The sequence below is a fragment of the Danio rerio genome, chromosome 16 (genome assembly GCF_049306965.1).
Source record: "Danio rerio strain Tuebingen ecotype United States chromosome 16, GRCz12tu, whole genome shotgun sequence".
In the NCBI taxonomy this organism is placed as follows: Eukaryota; Metazoa; Chordata; class Actinopteri; order Cypriniformes; family Danionidae; genus Danio; species Danio rerio.
In genome coordinates, this window is record NC_133191.1 from 43,935,001 (window position 1) to 43,962,294 (window position 27,294).

At 34.3% G+C, this 27,294-nt stretch overlaps 1 protein-coding gene across 29 annotated transcripts in view; it reads right to left on the reverse strand.

Annotated features, from left to right (window-relative positions):
• tgfbr2b (transforming growth factor beta receptor 2b) overlaps positions 1 to 27,294 on the reverse strand; it is a 117,961-nt gene that overhangs the window by 19,551 nt on the left and 71,116 nt on the right. For 28 of the 29 annotated variants that reach the window (XM_073924594.1, XM_073924589.1, XM_073924585.1 and 25 more), the window contains 3 exon segments: positions 10,545 to 10,834; positions 8,209 to 8,709; positions 3,727 to 3,868 (listed from right to left, as the gene is read on the reverse strand). In XM_073924594.1, coding sequence (XP_073780695.1) covers positions 3,727 to 3,868; positions 8,209 to 8,709; positions 10,545 to 10,834 — 933 coding nt within the window. 29 annotated transcript variants of the gene reach the window in all.

The following is a 27,294-nucleotide window of genomic DNA, read 5'->3' on the forward strand; positions in this document are numbered from 1 at the left end:
TTGTCGTCATAGGCGTTGGTGAGTTAATTATTTATGAATATTTAATTAAGTAATAACGAATTATTTATTTGCAGCCAACCGCTTCAACTACATAACCCGCATGGTCCTTGTATTACCCATAACCAAATAAATAAATAAGGTAAGTTAAGCACAAATTACCAACTGTCAATCACTTTTTCCGCGGGTCTCCGCCTGAATAGGCAGAGTGATCTGTGTTGTTATAATGACATTCACAAACTTGGTTGGTAAAAAAGGTGCAAAACCAACAGGAGCCAACCAACAGTATCTAAGATTTAGGCTAAAATTACTAAGTACAAGCGTGAAAGTGAAAGATTTAACAAGTGTACTGATACTGTGACACATTACCTGATTGATTCAAAAGATAGAAGAATCATTAGATAGAGACAAGATTAATTAAATATTACATTTAACAACTATAATAAGATGCAATACAGCGGTACATCCTTGATAAACTGTCAGAAGCTGCAGTGCATGACATCGTTTGTGTGTGTTTGAGTGTGTGTGGTCATGTGATGTGTTTTCAGAGGTATACTGTGAACAGAGATCTTTTCGAACTGCTAAGTGAAACGCCAGTGTAAACGTGGATCGTTTTCATTCGAAAATGTTATCTTAAAAGTAAGATGTATTATTGTAAATGGGGCCGTCTGTATTATTCGTGAGCAGGTTGCTGCTGCGAAGGGGGCATGGTGGAGGACCACGATGCTGTCTCAGCATTGTGATTGTTCTATAGGCCATCGGCAATGGATGATGGCATCGTTTATCAACCCAACCATAAGACAGAATATGCAGAATATATATATTTTTTTTAATCTGTGGATTTATGCGGAATGATTTTGGGAGTGTCATAACTAAAAACTTAATATATGAAATAAAAATAATACCCTTAAACTTTTATTTAATGCTTACAATGCAAATCCAATTAGATTCACTTAATTGGTAAACAAATCAAATCTCATATAATATATCTACTAAAGACAAAAAATATTACTTTACAAACTGTATTGGAAATAAATTATATGAACATTTTCATATTTCTATAATATTACTGAAATTAATAAAAAACTGAATAAATATAAATCAACACACATGTACACAAATAAATAAAGAGTCAATAATGGGATAAAAACCCTTTTCACAAGTTTAACGGTCATCAGCATCTTAATTCCTTAAAAGTTTTTAATATTCTGATTTTTTAAAAACATACAGGTAAAGTCAGAATTTTTAGCCCCCCTGAATGATTAGCCCCCTGTTTATTTTTTACCCAATTTCTGTTTAATGAAGAGAAGGTTTTTTCAACTCATTTCTTAACATAATAGTTTTAATAACTCATTAATAATAAGTATTTTATTTTATCTTTGCCATGATGGTTTGTTCTGTAGACTATCGAATATATATATAGCTTGAAGGAGCTAATAATTTTGACCTTAAAATAGTTAAAAAAAATTAAAAACTGCTTTTATTCTAGTCAAAATAAAACAAATAAGACCTTCTCCAGAAGAAGAATTTCCTTGTTCTGTTAAACATCATTTGGGAAATATTAAAAAAAGAAAAAAAAATTAAAGGGGGGCTAATAATTCTGACTACACTATATATACATTATAAAGCTATACTTGGTATTATATCATCTTTGCATCAAATATAATACAAAAATACAAACTAGCGATTATGTGTGAGAGGCAGCGTCTATGGGCGTGAAAGTAAATTTGACATTGTTCTCTTTTCTGTCTGCCCATATCAGTCTCATTTTTAAAAAAAGTCGTGATAACACTATCATGGATTTTTTCTTTTACTATTTGAGCAAAAAGAAATACATAAAGTATTTGTGGTACTCTCCTATTCACTGTGCTCAAAGTTTACCATATGACGACTGCTGAGAAACTGGGAAATGTGAAAAGGGTTCATTGCTTTTCATGCATACAGTTGAAGCCTAAATGATTCGCTGTCCTGTGATATATATATATATTTTTTAAATGATGTTTAACTGAGCAAGGAATTTTTCACAGAATTTCCGATAATATTTTTTTCCGGAAAAAGTCTTATTTGTTTTATTTCGGCTATAAAAACTATAACCATTTTTAAGTCAAAATCATTAGCCCCTCAAGCAATATTATTTTTTCGATTGTCTACAGAACAAACCATCATTATGATTTGCCTAGTTAACCTAATTAACCTCGTTAAGCCTTTAACCTGTTAGCCAGCACTCAATTTTGGGGATTTACACCTACCTAAATTTAAATAGTAACAGTTCCTGACTCCAGTAAGCTACAAACACAAATTATGTAGCATTGGGAAGAAGACACTTTGAGCTTTACTGTGGTAAAAGGAGAAGTTGTATGTTAAAATATATAAAAAGTTATACATTATGAAGTCATGAGGAAATTTTTTTTTTATTGTGTTTAATTTTAGTTTTCCATATAGAAACACAGGAAAACATTAATTTAATGTCCTAGAAAAAATATGACTTGAAAGCCAAGTATTTCATATGTTTACATTTTAAATTTGATGAAGATAGCATGCAAAATGAGATTACAGTAAAAAGTTTTCTGAGGCTATGTCGATGTCCTTCTCTCCCTCACTGTCAGAGGCACTTTCTCAAAAATCATCTTCCCAAGTTGAATGATTTGGTCTACATTTAAAGTTTATGTATCTAAGGAAAGAAGACACTCTGGGCTTTGTTATCCATCATCTAAAGTTTATAATGCTCAAAATGAAAAAAGTTATAGATGCTTAAGTAATGTAAAAAAAATTATCCGCACTAAACATTTTATTATTTCATAAACAAATATGTGAACTTTGTTCTGGAGCAACACAGAAAAGCAATAGATCAAAAGCTACACATCTCCTGAGTATATGTTTTGAATTTGATGCCAATATCATGCAAAATTAAATTTCTGGAATTATTTTTCTGAGACAATGTCTTGTGTTTTTTCCCCTCTCCTTGTCTGATAACCGCACGTACTGAAGGTTTCACTATTTTTTAAATTGTAAAATAATGAGCAGAAATGTATAGTATGAATGATTTATTTGAGCACAAGTAGTGCATTTTAAGCTGAATACTAGTATCCTGAAAAATATCAAGTAAAATATTATGTACTGTCATCATGGCAAAGATCTCTCTGTCAAACAGAAATTGGGAAAAAACATACAGGGGGACTAATAATTCAGAAGGGCTAATAATTCTGACTTCAATTGTATATGATCATACATGACATTAATATAACTTTTTTTCAATGCCTGTATGTGTGTGTGTGCATGTGCCAGGAATATGCAAGCAACCTAGTCCTCCCACCTGCCCAAAGAAGGGAACGTTCTTAGGAAGCACTTGACATTTCACACATTCCTCACATTCCCCAAATAGAGTAAGGAGTTGGCTGAAACCATCTCTCCTCCTGTTGAAGAGCAACTCCTCCAATAACAGGATGTGCAAGTCGCTCAAAACACAGTGAAGGCCGCAGTGGGCTTTCATACAACTGTAGTGAAACAATAGCCGAACGATGGCAACAAGAAAACAAAATGCCACTCGCATTTGAATCGGACAAAAAAGCAAGCCTATTTTCATCCCTGCTCTCCTTGAGGGACAATTAGAGGCAGAATGAAAATAGAAGAGCATTGTCTCGAGTTCACTAACTATATCGATTTAGGAAATGCTGAAATAAGAGTTATGTTTCCAGGGCAGATCTGGATGGTGTGTGAATGTGTGCTCACCTCCGATGGCGTTACATCTGGACGTGATTTCCCACAGCACTAGAGCCATAGAGTAGACATCGGTTTGCTTGAAGGACTCGATGTTTTCAAGGTTGATCCTCGATTCCAGCACCTCTGGAGCCATGTACCGGGCTGTACCCACCTGACAATCACACACACAGAATAATTGTTTCAATTTATATACAGTTGAAGTTGAATTATTAGCCCCCCCTGAATTATTAGACCACCTGTTTATTTTTTCCCCCAATTTCTGTTTAGCGGAGAGATTTTTTCAACACATTTCTAAACAAAATAGTTTTAAATAGCTCATTTCTAATAACTGATTTATTTTATCTTTGCCATGATGACAGTAAATAATATTTGACTAGATATTTTTCAAGACACTTCTATACAGCTTAAAGTGACATTTAATGGCTTAGCTAGATTAATTAGGTTAACTAGGCAGGTTTGGGTAATTAGGAAAGTTATTGTATAACGATGGTTTGTTCTGTAGACTAGAGGTCTGCAACCGCAGAACCCGACCTGATTTCTAGCGCCGCGGTAATAAATTTTCGAATAAGGCGCGGGAGTGGTCGTAACTGGTTTAATTTTGGATGCAAGCACCTGGTCTAACAATATTGCTCCTGACTCCCGAGCAAGCGTATGTAGGTGTGTGAATGAGACAGCGTGATGCTGCGTTTAGCTTGTTGTTGCTGTCTATGTGTGTGTGTGTGTGTGTGTAAATAAGAGAGAGAGCATAACGCTGTCTGTGTGTGTCACTTGCTTGTGCTTATGTGTGTGTGTTTATACAGACAGCTTGTTGGGCTGTCTGGACTCTGTATAGCTGGGTGGTTTTCGGTTTTGTCAGGTCGGGCAGCGGGACAACAAATGCTAAATATAAGCGGGAACAGTCGGGTTTGGGCTAAAACCTGGAGGAAGTGGGATTCAAAATTGAGTCCCGGGCAGATCTCTACTGTAGACAGTCGAAAAAATATATAGCTTAAAGGGGCTAATAATTTTGTCCTTAAAATGGTGTTTATCAGACATTCTATTAAAATTTCCTTACTTTGTTAAACATCATTTGGGAAATATTGAAAAAAAAAAAAGGATTCTAACAATTCTGACTCAACTGTATACTATATATATATATATATATATATATATATATATATATATATATATATATATATATATATATATATATATATATATATATATATACATATATATATATATATATATATATACACACACAGTATACAGTTGAGTCAGAATAATTAGAATCCTTTTTTTTCTTTTATATACATATATTTAAAAGTAAACTACATGTAATATAATGTATATAATTACATAATATAATAATTATAATATTACATTACGTTGAGGCTACTGTTATTACTATCAACAAGAGCAGTGATTTTCTCTCTGTTCCCTCACTTCTCCCATATGATCATTCAGATAACACATTTATTCCATCTTTCATATTTCACACTGTTTTGGGGGAACTGAGCTTATATTTTTTTCACTACTTTATCTTTAAAACAAGCAGAGTTTCACCTTATTATTCACCTCACTTCAGGGGTACAAAAGATCAAACCAACGAACCAACAAAACTGAAAGGTGATAAATTAAACAGTCCAATCTCCCCTTGAACGGTTTTAGGGTCTCGAATGTTGACACACATCAAAGATGAGGAGGAACAGAGTCAGGTGATTGTTAGTTCATTCATTACTGATTCACTCAACACCTCTTGTCTTTTTACTTTCAGCCTGTGAATCATATATCTGAGCAGACAGTTGAACAAAGGCCTGTGGGCACGCATACATGCGTGCGCGCACTCACACACACACACACACATCTGCAAACGAAGAGATGCCTGAGGGACTTTCCCTACTAGTTATGACATGACGTTTACGCCACTGCAAACCTGTATACTATATACACATGCAAAATACACCAACGCTTTTCTTGACATCTACTAAACTGTCAAAGCGTGTGAATCTGAGCAGCCGTTTACTGCACTGGGCTTGATGAAAAAATGTAGTTAAGCTGCTTCAGGTGGTCTATAAAAATAAAAGAAAAAATAATGTAAAAAATCTAAAGAGAAAATAAAATACTATAAAAAGTATACATGAATAAATAAATAAATGATTCAAAAATAAAAATAAACAAACAAATAAGTATTTATTGTTTTCATATTAATTTTAGTCAGTGTTGTATTAATGAAGTTGAGGACTTTATCATTATTTTAGTGTTTTTATTCATATTTTTCGTTTAATTTTAAGTTAAACTACATGTAAATGAGACATTTCTTCTCGCAACTAGATGAAATAAAATCAAATAAAAGTGTATTAAAAATATTTTATCTCTTTGTTTCATTTCAATGTTTAAGGTTTTAGTACTAGCATTTTTTTGCAATCATTGCTATTATATTTATTTGATGACTTTGAATCAGATGTTTTCATTAAACACCCAAGTGTTCCACTGTATTGCTTATTTTGCATACTATAATCCGTTAAATTTGAAGTAATTAAAGTAAAATACCTTTTAAAGACCAGTATCATATCAACTTTATATGAACGTCACAGGGATGTTTGTTTGATTGCTTCACCTTCATTTATTTATTATTATATTAATAATATATTTTTATGTTCAGTGAGAGAATTTTAGACTGTGTTGGGCTGAACAAGTACACTCAAGTAAGGCTAAATGTGAAGTGAATATGTGATGTAATGATCATCACTGCGAATGGATCTGTATCTGCATTTGTTAAATCTTTAATCTGAGGTAATTAGTCTACCTTTTTTCCTGTGTAATTTGATACAAAGTGTGAAGTATGTAGCTTCCTGTCACATGACTCGTGGTTCGCTTACGTTTTAATTTTTTACCTCACGCCGTCTTCATTAATTTATTAAAAATAAATAAACACATTGAAATATCTCATTAGAAAAATCACTTTGAATCAGATCTTTTCTTTAAGCACCCAAATGTTCCACTCTATTGCTTATTTTAAATATTATATCCATTAAATCTAAAGTAATTAAACATATACAGTTGAAGTCAAAATTATTAACCCTCCTGTGAGTTTTTTTTGTTTCTTTTTCAAATATTTCCCAAATGATGTTTAACAGAGCAAGGAGTTTTTTTACAGTATTTCCTATAATATTTTTTTTTCTGGAGAAATTTTTATTTGTTTTATTTCGGCTAGATGTTTTTTTAAAAACATTTTAAGGTCAAAATTATTAGTCCCGTTAAGCAATTTTTTTTTTCGATTGTCCACAGAACAAACCATCATTATACAATGACTTGCCTAATTACCCTAACTTGCCTAATTAACCTAATTAACCTAGTTAAGCTTTTAAATTTCACTTTAAGCTGAATACAAGTATCTTAAAAAAATATCTATTCAAATATGATTTACTGTCATCATGGCAAACAAAGTGTAAATCGGCCTGGTTGGTTCCTGTCACATGACTCGTGGTTCGCTCGTGTTTTGCTTTTTCAAATCGCGGCGCCTGGAAAACTTGAGCTTGACATACCGCATGTGCATCCCTTTCTATTTGCTGAACCTGCGGATCTCCATTTGAAATAATGAAACAGAGCGCCCAAAAGACGCTATATGTGAAAGTCACCTTTTGTTGACTCACTACATATCTGCGCATTACAAGGCCCTGTTTGCCCTTTAGTTTAACTTAAATAAATACTTCACGTGGGCCGATCAAAGAAGTCCAGCAGGCCGCATGTGGCCTGGAGGCTCTAAAAAGCCCAGGTCTGGCCTTTGGTCTTCATTATTTTATTAAAAATTAATAAATACATTGAAATTTCTAATTAGAAAGATAACTTTGAATCAGATCTTTTCTTTAAGCACTTAAGTGTTCCACTCTATTTCTTATTTTACATATTATATCCATTAAATCTGAAGTAATTAAATACATACAGTTAAAGTCAGAATTATTCACCTTCCTGTGACTTTTTGTTTCTTTTTCAAATATTTCTTAAACGATGTTTAACAGAGGAAGGAATTTTTCACCGTACTTTCTATAACATTTTTTTCTTCTTCAGGAGAAAGTCTTATTTGTTTTATTTCGGCTAAAATAAAAGCAGTTTTTAATCCTTTAAAAAAAATTTTGAGGTCAAATTATTAGCCCCCTTGAGCAATATTTTTCTACAGAACAAAGCATCATTATACAATGACTCACCTAATTACACTAACCTGCGTAATTAATCTAATCATTTAAATGTCACTTTAAACTGAATATTAGTATCTTGAAAAAGATCTATAAAATATTATGTACTGTCATAATGGCAAAGATAAAATAAATCAGTTATTAGAAATGAGTTATTAAAACTAATATGTTTAGAAATGGGTTGAACTATGAAGAGAGGAAAGCTAATAATTTCAACTGTAAAGATTAAATGCCTTATTTATCACAATAGCTGAATTCTGCATGATTCTGACACACAAATGCATTGATGAAGATAAACTGTTATTGCATGCCCCACCTGTCCACTGTTAGCCAGTTCATCCACCGACAGCGAGTTGTCCAAACGAAGCCCGAGCCCGAAGTCACAGAGACAACATGTCAGGTCGTTCTTCACCAGGATGTTGGAACTCTTGAGGTCCCGGTGGACGATGGGCACTTTGGGTCTCCCACAGGGTGTGTGGTCACTATGCAAATGAGCCACGCCACTTGCCAGGGAACTGCCAAGCAGCCGCAGGTCTTCCCAGCTGAGCAAGTGGCGCATCAAGTACTCCTGCAGGTTCCCCCGTGGGTGAAACGCTGTGATCAGCCAGTACTGTTTCTCCACCTTGCGCTCCTCTGCTGTTAAGAAGTGCAGGATGTTCTCGTGCTTCAGGTCGATGTCCTGAAAGATGTCCTTCTCGTTCTTCCAGGACGCGTACTCTTCATAGGGGAAGATCTTTACTGCTACTGTCTCGAACTGCTCTGAAGGGCTTTGTCTCAGCTTGGCTTTGTACACCTCAGCGAAGCGGCCCTTGCCCACCTAAAAGGGGTGGAAGAAGCAATACATTACTGACACGCAAGTAAGTGAATGTTTTAAGTGTTTGGCTGAAAACAATTACAGGTTCAAATTGTACTTAAGTGTCTAAGTAAAAGCCTGGCAAAAAAAAAATACATATATATTTTAAGTTTGAAAGAAAACGTTAGCTGCAATATATTGTAAAACACTGACATTGTGATATTTTCTATGATATTTACTGCGATACTGAATATAACTTCACCAGATGAAATAAACTCTAGGTCTATTTGGAAAGAATTCATCATTTTAGATACATTATAATGATTTTATAAGTGTGAGGATTACATTAAATTGGTTTATTATATGTTGTATATTATACAATATATAATATACCAATCACAAGCATTGATAAAAACAGTAAAGCAATGATACTGTACAAATAAAAGGCACAGTCCTTTATGATTTTCTGGACGTCTAGCAATATTCAGATTTAAAAATAACACTGTATAGTTTTTATCCTATATTTACATAAATACAATTAATCTTTCTTAAAGTTAGAAATGTCATTTGTTATGCCTGGATACTTCAAAAGGACCTTTAAAAAAGGCTCACAGTCGCAGGCCCTAAACGCACATAAATAATGAACGCTTTGGTAACTTTATATTGCAATGACAAATTATGAGTGTTTTCAAATATAGCTCCTGGTCAATAATAATACCAGTTAAAAACTGCAGATTCTGCAGTGCGACTATTGCAGATGCGCATATTGCGATATATTGTGCAGCTTTAGTGTAGTAATTCACACAATAACACAAAACCAAATAATAATATGCATAAAAAAATGAACAAATAATAACTTTAAAAATGCTGAACTTCTCCTACTTTGACTTTGTTGTAGTTTCATTTAGTTTAATGTAAAACTAAAACAGCTAAAGCTACAAAAACAAAGCAAAAAAAAAAACAAAAAAAAAAAACAGACAGACATTAAATGCATATCTGTAGCTTAAATAATGCATGCAAATTTAAATATTTAATATTATTGTATATAGATGAGAATAAAGAAATATAATTTAAATGCACACATAAATAGGCAGGCAGTCAGTTTTAAATGAAACTAAATAAAGAAAAACTCCTAACTATACTTTTATAAATATATAATATATACCAAATATACTTTATAAACTCAAAAAAAAAAATACTTTAAAACCCATTTAATTGTTTTTTTTTTTTTTATGGAAACTTCGTTGGATTTTATGAAAAAACGAAACTCTTTTAAGTGAAAAAATAGGTCGCTTTGATTAAAATATATCAAACTTACTTGACCAGATAAACTTATATACCTCCAGTTTGGGGGAATTTGTTAACTGTGGTATTACATATCATCTCAATTAAAAACAACTGACCAAAAGAAATTAGTTAATAAAGGTCCCATTACGTATTGTGAAATGTGCAATTTTTATTCAATGTTTGATATAACCTCAACTGAAACAGAGAGCCCCATCATACACTGCGCAATAAGGTGCAAGACATGTTTGGTGCGATTTGTTGCTATTTTCAGACCAGTGCAACCCTAATTTTCACATTGTCTGCCACGTTGTTTAAATAGCAAATCCATTTGGGCCACTTTGTGGACTCATGGGTGTTTCTCTGTGGCAACCCCTGATTAATAAAGGTATTAAGCCAAAAAGAAAATGAATGAATGAATAAAGACAAACTGCAAGCATTAGAATGTTGATACTTTTGTATTGTTTTTTGTTATTGTTTCAGAGCACACTAGCTTATAGATAGACTTAAAAAGCTCGATTTTAATTTCACAGGAACTTTGAGAAAGTTTGTACAATATTAAGGTGTCTCCTGACCTGCAGGTCGAGCTCGATGGGCAGCGGATCCATGTTGTGATTGATGTTGTTGGCATGTGTGGAGCTGCTGTCTGAGCGGTCATCATCCATCATGATGGCGCAGGCGTCACTGCAGTCCAGAGGGCCTTTGGGACCCTTGTGTTTAGAAGGCTTCTTGGTCTCCCACTCGTCGAGTTTTCTGCGGCGGTACATGCGATACCAGTAGAAGGAGGCGATGACCAGCACAGCCAGAACCAGCAGAGGCAGAAGACTGACCAGGATCACCAACACCACCTGGTTATTGGTGGGATCTTTATCAATCGGAGAGAAAGCAGGGGAATGTTAGCATTTACCTTCACACACACAACAAGATGATTGCATTTAATAAAAACTATGGCTATTTATAGTTAACAACACAGTCTATAAGAAGAAAAAGATCATATTGTACACACTACACAGATTTTAAATGCTAAGAAAAAAATGCTCCCCCAGATGTTGTCCTGGTTATATTAATATTTAAGTTAACAAGCTGTTGTTTTCAGAAGCAAATGCTTCAGAGTTTACCTCAGTCAAACTGTTTTAGTTCAGTTAAACAATGGTATCTTACTGGGAATAGTAATAAAAACAGATATTTAAAATACAGTACTTTTCATCATTGTTATATACACTAGATTAGAGCTGAAGATCTTTGCCCGAACCTGACGGGACCCGGCGGGAACCGCCATCAGCCTGTTTGAGCAGACCAAAGAAAGTGACGATTGACAAAATGGCGACGGAGACCTCATAATAAATCCTCAGGGGAGAAAAACTGCATTTTCCCAGTGTAAATTTCAAACTACAGCGGAACAAACCATTATAAATCAGGTAAGTGACATTCTAAGATCTCTCTCTTTTTTGTATGTTGTAGTGCTGTAGTCATACCACAAAGACTGAAAGTGTTTGCTTTGGCTTTTTCGGGGTTAATTATTGTGAAATCCCGGTTGCAACAGAAATTCTAGGAGACATCTTTGTAGACTGATGGCATTTCATGCCACTCAGCCTTATAATCTTAAAATGTCAGCAAAATGATCTATTTTGTCATCACTTTAGACATTACGCTAGAGGTTCATTCAAATAGCTTTAAAGTGACGTTGGTAAATTAGAAACGGCTTCTGCTGTTCTGACGTCAGTTGCGAATGTGAATGAATGTCGGAAGAATGTAGCTCCTCATACAAAAGTGTTTTTAGACTCTCAGTGTTTGATTTTCATTTTATACACAAGATTATGCTGTCAAACTTTTTGTATAAACACAATATCACACTTGTAGCATTGTGATGTGGCTGTATATTGTCACTGAGGGGGGCACTAAGGCCCGAGGCCCGATATACACCCACATCACACTGCTACTCATGTGATATTGCTCAAATATATACTGGGTTCCACACAATTCCTTTATGTTGTCCCAACACAAATCAATTAAGTTAACATAATAATTTTTACAAAGTAGATTGAACATAAAACAATTAAGTTGCCCCCCCCCCCCAAAAAAAAACAACTTAAGAATTGTGTTTTTAACTCATTTTAAATTAATTTGAACAAGCAGCAAGAGTCAGTTTTGAGTGTAGCAGGCATAACCATTCAGTCACCAAGTCACCAGTTTGCCCAAACCCCTAATCATTAACTCAGTATGTGAGCAGTTTTTCCAAGCATGAGTGAAGCTCGCACACTGCTCGTCTGTTCTACCATGGGGAAAGTTTACCCTGCTATATGCCGTGCTCCTGCCAGCCTGAGGATTGGCTGCAGGTTCAATCCAGAGACAAAGCGAGACCTGCCAACTACGTGGGCAGAGAGTGGAGTCAGTGTTTGGTCTGTCTGCATTCTTCCATCAAACACACAGACACGCCTTATCATTGAGACGCAGACATGAAACCAGCAGAAATGGATACACGACACTGCGAGAGAAAACGTCAATAAATGCCAAAGCGTTTGGCAGACACAACAGTCGGCAAACATGCCCGTGAAGCGCAAACGAAAAACACTCTCAACCCTTCACATGCAGCAGCAGAAAGCTGTTCTCCAGCCAAATGAAAGACTATATAATCATGCATGAAATGACAGTGCCCTTTCCAGCTTCTCCATGACATTATCATCTAATATGAGGCTCTGCTGTTAAAGAGACACTTGATTATGCTTTCACTTTTTAAACTATAGATAGTGTGTGATGTTGCTGTTTGAGAGTAAACAGCATTTGCAAAGTTATTATGCTTAAAGGTCAACGCAAAGAAAGAGGTTTTTGTCTTTTTTTTCCAAGACAAAAACCTGCAGGTGAATTGAGCTTGTTTGTTTGTTTGTTTGAGTTTAACGCCATGCCAGTTTCTATGGACGTTTTCATGGCAAAAAAAGCATACTGGAGACATAGATTATACGAAAGTGTTACAATTGTTTTTTGTGAAAAACTCTAAAACTGTATTTGGATTACCACTGTTAAAAATGGCATCAAAAGAATATTACAAAAAATAAAATGAATAAAAGAATAAATAATACAATTTCTTACAGCATTAAAACTCAAGTGAATTGGGTAATATAATTTAATAAAAGTAATATAATACTATCATACTCCCAGAGTTAATTGATTACAATAAGCATATCATTTTACAATTGATATAATAATATAAATGATAAACTATTATGTAATATAAATACTTTAATATGTAAATGAGTTAATATTTCAGTAAATAAGGTCTAATTATTCTACTATATCATATGTCACAAAAAATATAAATATAAATATATATATATATATATATATATATATATATATATATATATATATATATATATATATATATATATATATATATATATATATATAGTTTTTATAATAATATCTTGTTGTTGTGCATTTCTAATTCAGAAGTTTCCTAGAACCAGGAATTTAACAGACCATTTTAGGACAAGGGAAACAGCAGTGTAGAATAAAAATGTGAGAAATAATGTGAGTTAAAGAAAAATAAAGTACAAACATGTTAGAGTGAACCCCAATTACTGTTCACCCCCAAGCCTTCAAAAATAGCTGATTGACCACTCATTTACATAGTCTTAACAAGAATCAAGTGGATCACGCTTTCCAAAACCTCAGACTCACAAATTCATCTATTAAAACTTTAATGCTTCTAGCTGGTGGTGGAGGCGACAACAGACATGTTTCTCATTAGCGCACACTCATTAGTGAGTGTGCTACTACCATTGCTTCTATACTGGAAAAAGATCCATTAATGGTGCAACGTTTATTGATATACTGAATAATATTATTATTATTGATACTGTTATTAATATTACTAGTATTGGAGTGTTGGTTGCCTTGAATAAAAATGGAAAAATGCAAAATGCATTTTTTAAAATAAAGTCTTATTAAAATACTTCATTAAAACATCTAGGACATCTACTAAACTATATTACTCACTACTGTTTTCTAGTACAATATAACTTATTTAATAAAATCTCCGAACATGGCATTTTAACTCTATGTTTATAGACAGGTCGATTCTTTCCATTCTCTGGTGTACTAATGATCAATGGCAAACAAGCTTCATCCTGTTTTCATTTGATTTTCCTGGCTGGGCACAATGCATGCCTGCTTTAATCTGAAAATGTCATTATTCATAGTGAGGATTCCCACATGTACATCTTACTGCATTTTTCGATCCCTGTCCTGAAAATACAAAAACACAGCCAGACTGAGAGCAGTAACAAGCTCAACATGAGAAACTCAGACCTGTTTCTGTTTGTTTGTTATGGCTACGACTTCATTTTATAGCATGGCTGAAACCACAAACAAGTCTGACTTTTCTCTCTCTTTTTTCTTTTTTTTTTGTCTCACTAACACCATCGTGGTCTGCCGCTTGGCTTTTCTCAGTGTGATTCACAGTTTAAACTCTCAGCTCTATAACCTGAGGCCAAGATTCCTCTGCATGTGTGTGTGGGTGTGTTTGAGAGCCAGTGAATATATGTGTACGTGCCGGTCAGACCTGAGCTAAAAAGAAAAGCTATGTTTAAACTAGAGCACTAAACTTAACTAGTGTGTTAACACAGCGCTTTAAAATGAAATGTTACTCATACAGTATATACGGGTGCTTCCACTATGTTTCAGAAAAGATCTCTCCGATGCTTTTATCACCACCAGGGTGGATTACTGTAATGGACTCATCAAAAGATAGTCAGACAGCAGCAGCTCATTCAGACACTGTCGCCAGGATTCTAACCAGAACCAGAAAAACAGAGCACATCACACCTGTCCTGAGGTCTTTGCACTGGCTCCCAGTTTACATTTGGAATATATTTTAAAGTATTATTATTCGTCTATAAATCACAATGGCCTAGGACCTCAATATATTACATATATGCTCACTGAATACAAATCTAGCAGATAACTTGGATCATTAACAACAAGTAAATTAGAAATTCCTAAAGTTCAGTGAAAGCAGGGTGAATCTGCCTTCAGCTACTGCTGCTTATTTTTAATTCTTTGTTGTTTTTCTTTTATTTTAAATTCTTGTGTAAAGCACTTTAAATTACCATTGTGTATGAAATGTGCTATACTGGATTGACAACACACATGTCTAAACAACTAAAAGCAAGAAAATTTGAATTTAAGATTGTAGCCTACATACTAGGGCTGCAAAATATATTGTTTCAGCACTGATATCGCAATGTGTGCACATGCAATAGTCATATTATAGAGTCTGAATTATAGCTGACCAGGAGCTACTGCAAAGTTTATCCATAATAATGTAAAAGTTGATCATTTGCATGTGTTTTAAGAGTTGTGAGTATGCATTTTAAGACAGTTTAAAACATTTGGAATCCAAAAATGTTGATGTTTGGAGGCATAAGAAAGATTAATCGTGTTTATTTATACTATTCATGCATAATTGTTACTTCGAATTGTTGTCTTCTTTCTAGTTAAAATATCTACATTTCAAAGTGAAAATAAGATTATTTTAATTTCCCCATTGGCTGATAGTTTTACTTGCTTTAAGGAAAAACTCTTCATTTTGGCTCATTAATTCTGAAGGTGAAAACAAATGAATATTTTAACCTAATCTAAGATTTTTTTTTTAGATATTTGGACTAGAAATAAGACAAAGCAATTTTTATGAATTGTGATTATTACATTTTTGCACCTGAATATAGTCAGACTCTCCAGAAAAATGTCTAATCAAGGCATCTTGTAAAACTGTATTCATATTGCAATATTTACTGCAGAGAGATAAAATATTGATAAAATATAATTTTTTTCCAATATTGCGCAGCCTTACTACATACAAATATGAAATAAAACAAATATTATAATAGTATTTGTCATAAATAACTAGTATTAAAACAGCACAGAGTGAAAATGCAAGTTTAAGTTCGCAACAAATCCTTTAAATCTATATGCATGTAATGTGTGTAGACAAAATGTCTATAAAATCAAACAAAACTACATTAGTCATAAACGGACCGGTCTAGTGCGCGATGTAAATCACTTGACAAATTTAATTAAAGCTAAACAAATGTCTCCCATTTGTCGCAGTAGTTCCTTTGATGTCGTGGAGCGCCACAAACAAAAACAAAACTCAATGTAGAGGTCACATAACCAGGGCTTGACGAATCAACAAAGATCCAGAAAAGCCAAATATCAAATATTTCTCAATTGATAATTAATGGAAGACGACATTTCTCACAGTATTTCGATAATATTTTTACTTCAGGAGAAAGTCTTATTTATTTTATTTCGGCTAAAATAAAAGCAGTTTTTAAATTTCTTAAAACCATTTAAGGTCTATATTGTTAATCCCCTTAGGCAAATGTTTTTCATTTGGCTACAAAACAAACCACTGTTATAAAATGGCTTGCCTAATTAACTTAACTTGCCTAGTTAGCCTAATTAACCTTAAGCCTTTAAATGTCACTTTAAGCTGAAAACTAATATCTTGAAAAATATCTAGTAAAATAGTTGGGCTGCCATTATGGCAAAGATAAAATAAATCAGTTATTAGAAATGAGTTACTAAAACTATTATGTTCAGAAACACGTTGAAAAAAAATCTTCTCTTTCCATTAAACAGAAATAAGGGAAAATATAAAAGAATTTAAATTTAACAGGGGGGCTAATAATTGTGCATATATTTTCAACAGTGTGTGTTTTGGTTACTCTGCACTGAAACACAAGCCAATCGTTTTTTAAACGAATACAGGTCTGCAGTGTTTCCAAAAGTCTCCATGTTTGTGGGTTTCAAGATCTGCAGTTGTGTGCTAAGTCTACACAGAATGACCAACTGAGTCTGCGTTTGCACTCTTTTTCCTTCTCGTTTTCACTGAAATAACCTGTGATCAAAGATCAGGTGAGTAGAAACGCAGTGTCAGGCTGAAAATGTTCCAGTGAGACACAGACACATGCTGCAGCTCATCAATCCTGTCAGGAAAACGGCCCGGAGATTGTCATCCAAGGAAAGAATAATGAATACTTTGCACAAGACCCGAGAAAGACATTTTTGGCATCTGTCATTTTGTCTTTTGGTGCAAAGACTGCAGCAGTCACCAGATGTGTCAAAAAAGGCACAGTATATATCTGCAATCGAACCTGCAGTGTTGGAAAAAGGAAGCTAACATTAGCATCCTTCTTTTAATGCAAATTATTGAATATGAGTGCTGAGGGAAAAGTTAATAAAGAGAAAGAAATATATATTATATATTTTGTTTTTTATTTTTTTGTATTTTTTTGGGCAAAGATGAATAAAGTTGCAGTAAAATGAGGGACTAAGCCAAAAAGAAAATGAATGAATGAATGATTTGGAAAGTGACACATTGGCCTGTAGATGTTCGGAGTGCTTTTAACTGTCATGAGTTTTGATGGACAAATGATGTTACCTGTTACTCATGTGAACTGTATACTTCACCTTGGCCAGGACACTCTTGTAAAAGAGATTTTTAATCTCAATGTGCTTTTTTTCCCCCTTGTAAAATAAAGGTTATAATAATAATAATAATATTAATAATAATAATAAATTTGTGATTAATTGCATCTAAAATAAAAAATTGTTATGACATAAGATATGTGCGTTTATTATACACTGTATATACAATTAGTAATACACACACACATACATAAAAGCAAAACTATACAACACTTTTTTTTGCATAGATATTTACATTTATATATGATTTGTATCATATACATATAAAATATTTATAAATATTTAGATAAAAATATATATCTAAACATTTTCTCAAATATATGTACGCATGTGTTCATTTGTATATACCTAATAAATATATACAGTGCACACACATATATTATGCCTAAAGAAACCTTTATTTTGGATGCGATTAATTGCCATTAATCTTTGCCCAGCACTAATATGATTATTATTTAGATAATTAGATAGTCTATGAAAAAGTCTTATATCCTTTATATATCTTTATATCTCTGGCTAGAATAAAAAAGTTAAGATTAATATTAATAGAGCCTGTTATTTTCAAGTAATATTTATTTTGTTCATCATCATGGCATCATGGTAAAGACAAAATAAATTAGTTATTATAAATTCAATTCAATTCAATTCACCTTTATTTGTATAGCGCTTTTACAATGTAGATTGTTTCAAAGCAGCTTCACATAAAAGGTCATAGTAAATTGGAACAGTGTAGTTCAGTTTTTCAGTGTTTAAGTTCAGTTCTGCTCAGTTCGGTGTGGTTTAATAATCACTACTGAGTTATTCTGTTTAATTGCGAGATGAGAAATATAAAACAAGAACATTATTCACAGTATTTCCTATTATTTTACTTTCTAAAGAAAGTCTTACATCTTTTATATTATTTATCTTTATATCTCTGGCTGCAATAAAAAACATTTAAGGTCAATATTAATAGGGCCCTTAATTTGTATTTTGTTCATCATCATGTTGAGGACAAAATAAATTAGTTTTTATAAATGAGATACTCTGATGAAAAAACAACAGAACAAGAAAACTTTTCACTGTATTTCCTATTATATATATATATATATATATATATTATATCTCTGGGTAGAATTAAAAAAAAATAGTTAAGGTCAATGGGCCCTTAATTTTTTTATTTATATTATTATTTATTTAGTTCATCATGGCAACATAGTAAAGACAAAATAAGTTATTTATTACAAATGAAATATTCTGTTTAATTATGTCTTAAAATATCCAAACATCACTTGGGAAATATTTGAAAAAGAATTAAAAATTCACAATAAAAAAATAAAAATAAAATAATAATTAAAAACAATATATATATAATTTTTTTAATATGAGTAATGCACTATTTCACATGCTACAATAACAATTCGCACTGCTGCAAACTAAAGAAGCAAGACTAATATTTCTCATGTGAACAGGAAACTTGAAAAACTGAAACAACAACCACCAGTGTCTGAGTGTGCAGCTTCTTCAATGTGCGATAGTACGATATATCAGCTGTTGAGCGTCATGATTAAACCACGACAGGCTTCCAGGAGCTCTAAATCAAAACGCCTTCAAGGTTCCACATTCACTTCATGCTCCTTCCGATTGAGCCAATCAAGTTTACAAGTCTAAAAACAGAAAAACATGTGTGCAAAGCCACAATGAAAAGTGCAACACACTCCTTCTGACAAGCTTTATGAGTCGCTTATTAGAAACAAATGTACGTTTGTCGAACTTAGGCAATAACGGCCATCATTGTGGAGTTGCAAACATGCCTGTCTTAATCAGCGACATCAATCTGTTATCATATCTCATCATAATCATCCCATTCCAGAGCCCAAATTAAACAAACACTAGAACACGATGTTACAAAATCACTTTCATTATTGCTCCAGGCAAAAACACTTTTTCATCTGTCAATTTGGCTTTTCATAAAGTGTTTTTTAAAGTGTGAAGAAAACATCCAAAATACACCATTAAGTTTTTGTTGTATCGTTCTTTATCAATTTGTGGCTCTGGATATCAATTTTAATACGCATTGTTAAAGGCTTTCCCTCTCATCTTTATTCATAAAATGCGTAATTCTAACAAACGTTTGATGAGATGAGCTGGCTTTGTACAAGCTTTTAACTTGGAAATGAAACATGTTGCTGGTAAAGATTATGTACTGGTTGATGCAATGTCACGTATTACCAAATGGTGATGGGTGGTGTTTTTGTTTATGTATTCTTTTGGTTTCGTTTACCATTCACCATTTCACTCCTGCCCATAATTATAACTTCCAATTGATCTTGTTTGTCTTTTTTACCTTTTCAGTTTTCTATTGGTTGATTTGCTGGCAGGCCCTTAAAATGGATGGAAGCGGACTTCTCGCGATCCCTCATTCCTCCACGCCAGCACAGTTTTTGACGGTTTTATTGTTGTGTTCTCCTTAACACTTTCCGTTTGGAGTGGGGAGATCTAACCTGCTTTAGGTTTGTTTGGTTGTTATTTATTACGCTGTTGGGATCATCATTTTGGATTGTTTTGCTGGTTATGTTAATAAATAATTTAATTGGAGCACTTTGGCTGTTGTTTATTTATGTTACGTTGTCTTAGGATCACGAGTCGTATTTAAATTAGGGATGGTAACCACAGTCTTATTCATATCTGTAATCTGAACGTTTGCTTGCAGTAAAAAAATATTTTAAAATTAGGCAGTTTAGAACTGACTTTATCAGAATGTTCAGATTTTTGTGAATCAGATCAATTATAATACACATTGTTAATAGGGATAGATTGGATATCAGTTCGATATCACATATTTTTTGCTGGATTGGGTATTAGCCAGCTGGTACCGGTCCAAATCTGATCTTGCACGTGTGCTATATTCTGTGTAATTTATAAGCCAACAAAAGCCATGGAGGCAGCCTATTATAAGGGCTTAGAAAGTAGTAGCCTACTATATATCAAATGTTCTAAAGCCATGCTCTAGTTTAATGTGAAGCACAAAATATTCAAGTGGTTAAATTCATGTTAACTTCAGTGCTTCCCATCGATGTGCCTGTCAATTATTCTCCATTCATTCACAAATCAAACTGCGTGCCATGCTCGTTTATGACAATACGAAAAACTTTCTCTTCAAGACTAATTGTTCCTGTTATTATAAATAATCAGTGGAGAAATTCATTTAGTTTTGCATTAAATGGGTCCACTTTGAACTGCAGAAAGACGTTCATTGCTGTTTCTAAATCCTGTTGCGCTTAACAATGGAGTAGAAGGGGTATGACCTGCTCTTCACACACAAAGTAGGCCTACCGGAAACTTTAAATTAGAAAACACTCAAAAATACAATGGACAGATCCAGACGTCACAGTCTTATTTACATCTATATTCTGAAAGTTTTTACACATTCATGCATAATTTACCTTATGTTATTCTACAAAACATTGTAAAAATGTGTTTTCATTTGTATGCGTGTGTGTGTGTGTGTGTGTAAACAACTCTTCAGATCAAATGCTTTTTTTAACTTTTCAGTTAAAAAAGTAAAAAGTATGCAAATTAGGTAATGCCTCATTTACATATAAACAACAATTTAGAGAACATTTGGTACAAAAATTATGATTATAATGGTAACTTTTTTTTTACATGCAGTAACTTGCCTAAAAATGTTAACTATTTTCTCAGTGTGGGCATTCTCTTGCTGAAATGTTAGTGATGATTTTAAAGCGCTAATATTCTGCAGTTAAAGCAGACACCTTTTTGGCTGAAACTGAATTACGATTTTTTCTTGGTAAACTAATGACAGTAATCCAGTTAACCACAGTTTCTCCATTTCCCTCTTTCACTATATTCATTTGTCTGGAGCTTGGTCTAGAAGACATAATGATGTGTTGATGCTCACAGACTGTTTGTCATGCAGCATTCGCATACGCAAACACCATAATGACTCAGAATGAGGAACTGAAATCTCACAGTACAAACCCACTGATGAAGACAGATTCATACAATGTTTATTCATTTTGATAATCTGTTTATTGGTGACAACTGATAACTCTCTCATAACTGTGTCTCTACAGAACCTCTAAAAGCATATTTCTAAGACAACTTTCTACCAAGAATTGTGAAAAATCTGACAAATTTGGACAAACTCGTCTTCTTGCAAAAAAATTGAATATTGCAAGAATATTGACTTTTTATATGAAAAAATATCCCATTTTTAATTTTTCTTGACTTATTTTTTATATATTTATCGCCAAATATACATTTCGATTGAGTTTTATTTGAAAAACTAGTGATAATGTGTGAAAATTAAACAAGAACATAAAATACTCCATGTTTTCAAACCTTACATATTGTAAAATATATATATACTGTGTCCGTCTAGGACAGGGGTCATCAAATATATTTGTCAGAGGGCCAGAGTTTTACAAGTCTCCTTGGAGGCCGGACTGCCAAGAAGAAAATCAAATAAAAATCTAATTTTGGCTTAAAATTATGTTTAATGCTTATACTTTTTCCATTTCATTACAAACTGAAGGCATTTGATTCAGGCTCCCATCACCTATACCACATTCAACCACTAGGAGTAATAGAAAATTCTCCACAAACACGGTGAAAATGCTGCCATTTGGCGAGGCGGCCATTCAGAGCTAGCTGGCTGAAATTTAGGCCGCAGGCGATGTGACAGTGGCTCTCCGGTGCTGAAAGCCTGAGTGTATTTTAAGTATCTTGTCCCGAGAACTATGACACATTGAAAAGTCTAACAGCGGCCAAGCCTGATGTGAAAAAGTTGGTGTCAGAGGGGAAATGTAACTTTAGCCATTGATTAAGCACTGTGAGTAGCCCGTTTCGGCATTGTGATTTGAGTTCAAGTCCACTTAACGTTTCATTTGATTTGCGAACTTTATTTGTGACCTGTTTTGTTCTGGTACCAGGTTATTTATTTACCATGCTGTTTTAAGTTGTCCTGCCCTGTCCTGAGGAGTCTGCTAGTTTCAAGCATGTTGTTGAGACTTAGAAATAAAAAACAAATGTTAAGTAAGGGCATGAGAAAAATTATGCCTCCCTTTTTTTTTTTTTTTTTAACCTGTTTGAAACAATAAATGCTTAACGCCGCATAGTCTGTCCTCATTTCGGAGTGTAGCCTTAATTTAGGCAAATGGTAGTTATTCCGACAAGAGATTCAGTTGTTGTTATTTTTAGTTGCTTTAATAGTGTGGACCACAATTTTCTTTTTGATTCTCAATATTTTGGAATCCAGTCGGATGGAACGGCTCAGCGGGCCAGATTTGGCCCGCGGGCTGCCAGTTGATGATCAGTGCTCTAGGACTACACTCTCTTATACGTACAAGGGTAAAAAACCTATGAACCCAAGACATAATGGCAGAACTGAAACTGATACTGATTACTGAGGTTAGAGGAAAGTCCTTACCCCTGGTGGAGGAGTTAAAGAATCTTGGGGTTTTGTTCACGAGTGTGGGAAGGATGGAACGTGATATTGACAGGCGGATTGGTGCAGCAGCATGTGGTCCATGTACCGGTTTGTTGTGGTAAAGAAGGAGCTGATTTAAAAGGCAAAGCTCTCGATTTACCTGTCAATCTATGTTCCTATGATCATGTTTTTGGGTCATGACTGAAAAGGCAAGATATCGGACAAAAGCCAAAATAAGTTTCCTTTGTATGGTGGCAGGGCGCACAATTATAGATAGGGTGAGGAGCTTTGTCACCCGGGAGGAGCTCGAAGTAGAGCCGCTGCTCCTCCACATTGAGTGGCTCGGACATCTGTTTCAGATGCCTCCCGGACGCCTACCTAGAGAGGTGTTACAGGCCTCGGGGAAGACCCAAGACACGCTAGAGGGACTATGTCTCTCAGATAGCCTGGGAACGCCTCCGGATTCACCCAGAGGAGCTTGAGGAAGTCTCTGGGGATAGGGAGGTCTGGGGTTCTCTCTAGAGACTGCTGCCCCCACGACCTGCCCCCTGAAAAGCGAAGGAAAAGGAATGAATGAATGAAGTTTTCTGAATAACTAAATCTTTAGCATTTATAAACATTCACAATTACCGCGGTTCATCTCTTTACATGGAGTCACGTGCTGAACGAATGACTATAAAACCTGAAAACTCAAAAGGTGAACTAATCATGGGTTCTTTCAGCCTAGACTAAGTGCATTAGTTAAGCTCATATGGGACTGTCAGTGTCACGTGAACGAACAACTCAAATTTGAAGACATGTCAGAAATAAGAGGTGTGCTGAGCTAATCATAGATGAAATGACCAGGTAAACAATAAATTATTAATTTTCTCTTTCTTATAGCATTCTAGTTGTGACTTTTTTGAAGTGTGATCAACATTTAGGCTAGCTGTAGATGTGTTTAGAAGCAACTTGTACCATTCAAATAATATTTTGGAGAACAAAATGAACGAAACGACTAGAAAAAAAGATTAGTTAATTTTGATGAACGAGACTCAAAGGTTCGAGTCTGTAAAATGAACCAAGCCTCCCAAAAGTCCACCAGTAATGCAAGCTGTTTATTTGATTCAGCAAAAAAAAGTGTGTAAAATATGTGCTCTGTCTGCAGTATATAATGAGGAGCCGGTGTGTTTACCCTATAGCTGCAATAATGAAGTGGAAAGAAACACCGGCATCTCCATTTGAATGCAGAACACGGAGCTTATCGCTGTAACATGCAGGCTCTTAGCCGCAGTTAATGTCATAAAAATGTTACGGCCTGCGAAAACAATGCCAGGCATTTCTGGAGAAATATGCCATGGAACTGTTCCAGTAAGTAAACATGGACTTCCTGCAATACTTCCCCACTCGGGCAGAGAAGGAGGCCTCCTTCACCGGATGGAATTACAGCCTGCCTCCACTGCTCCTACATAGTCAACACTACATTTATCAAACACCTGCCCAAACGCCAGCTTTTGGTGACATATATCGACAAATTAACATTAGTTTCTTTGGCTTATGCTTTACTTCGATGGTTCCCTTTAGAAACTGTGGCTATATGTCAATTTACTCCAAGTCTGTTAGCAGTAGGACTTTTTTTAACAAAATGTTGAGGCAACACTGTTTATATCCATAATAATAATAATAATAATAATAATAATAATAATAATAATAATTCTTTAGATTTATATACAGCTTTTCTGGACACTCAAAGCACTTGACACATTTTTTGGGGGGAATCTCCTCATCCACCACCAGCATGCAGTATCCACTAGGATGACGCGACAGCAGCCATACTGCACCAGTCAAGCCAATTACAATATGGGGATGGTTAGGAGGCAATGATGGCCCCTGGTTAAACCCCTTCTCTTTTTTAAAGGACATCCTGGGATTTTTGACAACCTCAGAGAGTCAGGACCTCGGTTTAACGTCTCATCAGAAAGACGGCACTCATTGAGCAGTATAGAGACCCCAACAATCTACTTGGGTGTTAGGACCCACACTGACCACAGGTTGAGCGCCCTCTGCTGGTCTCACTAACACCACTTCCGACAGCCTCCTAGCTTTCCCATATGGTCTTCCATGCATGTTCTGACCAGCTTAGCTTCAGTATGTAACCATGTGAGAGTTGCAGAGAGCTAGCTGCTGGCTGAATATGATATGAAGTTTGATTTAAGCGCATAGCTTACAATAACAAAGTAAACCAGCAAAATAAATATCTTAAGTTTTGATTTCACTCGGACTTTAATACCCAGCCTTAATTTAAATTATTGCTCTGCGTCTGTTTGAGGACTATCAAAATAAAATGTTAGTACACATTAAGCAGAGAGTGCAGTTGACCTGTATAGTAGGTTCATTAGCAAGTTATTTATAGTCAACAGGGCGCCATCAAAATAAAGTGCTTTGACAGCACGTGTCTAAATTGGCTTACAATAACTGTGCTTGTGTAGTGAAAGGAGAAGGCACATTCATCTCAGGATATCCCGCATCTCAAAAATCCCCACGTACTATTTTGGCATTTTCAAATGTGTGACAGAAAAAATCTGTGTGAAAACTAAAGCGAAAATGTGGCTTTTTAAAATGTACAATACATGCTATAAACTTTCCAAATAGTGGCAAATACGATTATTTTAGAGCATGCTTAGGGCACACAGCTGTTTCGCCATGTGGTTGTGATGTCTCTGCTTCGAGTTACACAGACAGGAAACCACATGTCTGAGATCCTCAGCAGTCCACACAACCAAAGCCAGTAGAAAGTCTGCCTGAGACAGAACAGCCTGGCCAGCAACAATGCAGCTGCTTTAGGACGTTACGACAACCTGGGCTCACATACCAGAGCACGCTTCATGCTAAGAGCAAGTGCTAAAGCACTATTAGCACTGCAAGCTAATGCAGAGAACAAGCAAACATGTTCTGCTGGAGTTTGGGACTGAACTGAGTTCTATTTATTTAATATTTTGAGGTGAAGTGTAGCACTAGAAAATCAGGCTGTTTTTTTTTACATTGATACATTTTATACACCAGCATATAATTTCCACAGCATGTGGAAAACCTCAGAGAGGTGTAACGTAGGCTATATGCTCTTGATATGCTGATTAATTCACAGGCCCACGCAGAATCCAGATCGCTGCACATTTCCACAAAAACTGGAACAATTGACAAATGCAACAAAATCTCACTGTGCATCAGGGTAATATTTGAGTTATTTAAAGCCTAGTGCTTTATTACTAATACCATTAATAATAATAATAATAATAATAATAATAATAACAACAACAACAATGATAATAACAATGATAATAGTTATAATAATAATAATAATAATAATAATAACAATAATAATAAAATAATGATAATGATAATAACAACAAAAACAACAACAACAACAATAATAATAATAATCATAATGATCATAACCAGGATAGTCATAATAATAATAATATTTATATAATAATAATAATAATAATAAATATTTGATTGAATATTATGAAGGATCATGTGACTGAATATTGGAGTAATGAAGCTGAAAATTCATCATTAAATCACTGGAATAAATTATTAAATTAATTTATAAACTACTTTTAAACAGTTATTTTATAGTGCAAAAACATTTCACAATTTGTTCTGTATTTTTGATGAAATGAATGCAGCTTTGGAGAAAAGAAGAAGCTTATTTTAAAACATTTAAAAAACCTACTGACCTCAAACTTTTCAAATCACATCAAATCACTTTTATTGTCACATCATCAGCAGCACGTGTGCTATGATGAGTGCAAAAGCTTAGGTGCTGCCTCCAGACAGAGCAAAATACAGATATGAATATGTTTTACGCACCGGATACCCTTCCAGCTGCAACCCATCACTGGGAAACATCCATGCACTCACATTCACAAATACACTACTGACAATTTAGCTTACCCAATTCACCTATAGAACATGTCTTTGTGCTCGCAGGGGAAACCAGAGCACCCGGAGGAAACACATGCCAATACGAGGAAAACATGCAAACTCCAATAATATGATTTCAGTGTTTACATGAGTTGTTTTTTAATAGTTCCTTTCATGGTCCCGTTTTACATGGTATAGCACAGTTCAATTAACATCATTGCGTCATCACACTATCCACATTTCCTCTGGAGTTTCATGTAATATTGGGTGTTTGATTTTTAAGTTTGTCGACTTTATCTACAGTTTGGCACTTTTACTTTCACTCAGGAACATTTCATGCATGCCCCCCAGTGGAGTACGAAAGGTTGGAAGAGTGTTGTTTTTTTTTTTTTTTTGTCATGGAATTTTTATTCTTGCAAATAGCATTTTACATTTTATAACAAGCCACAAAACAAAACAATCCCCAATTAAAACAATCAACATTTACAAATGAATAA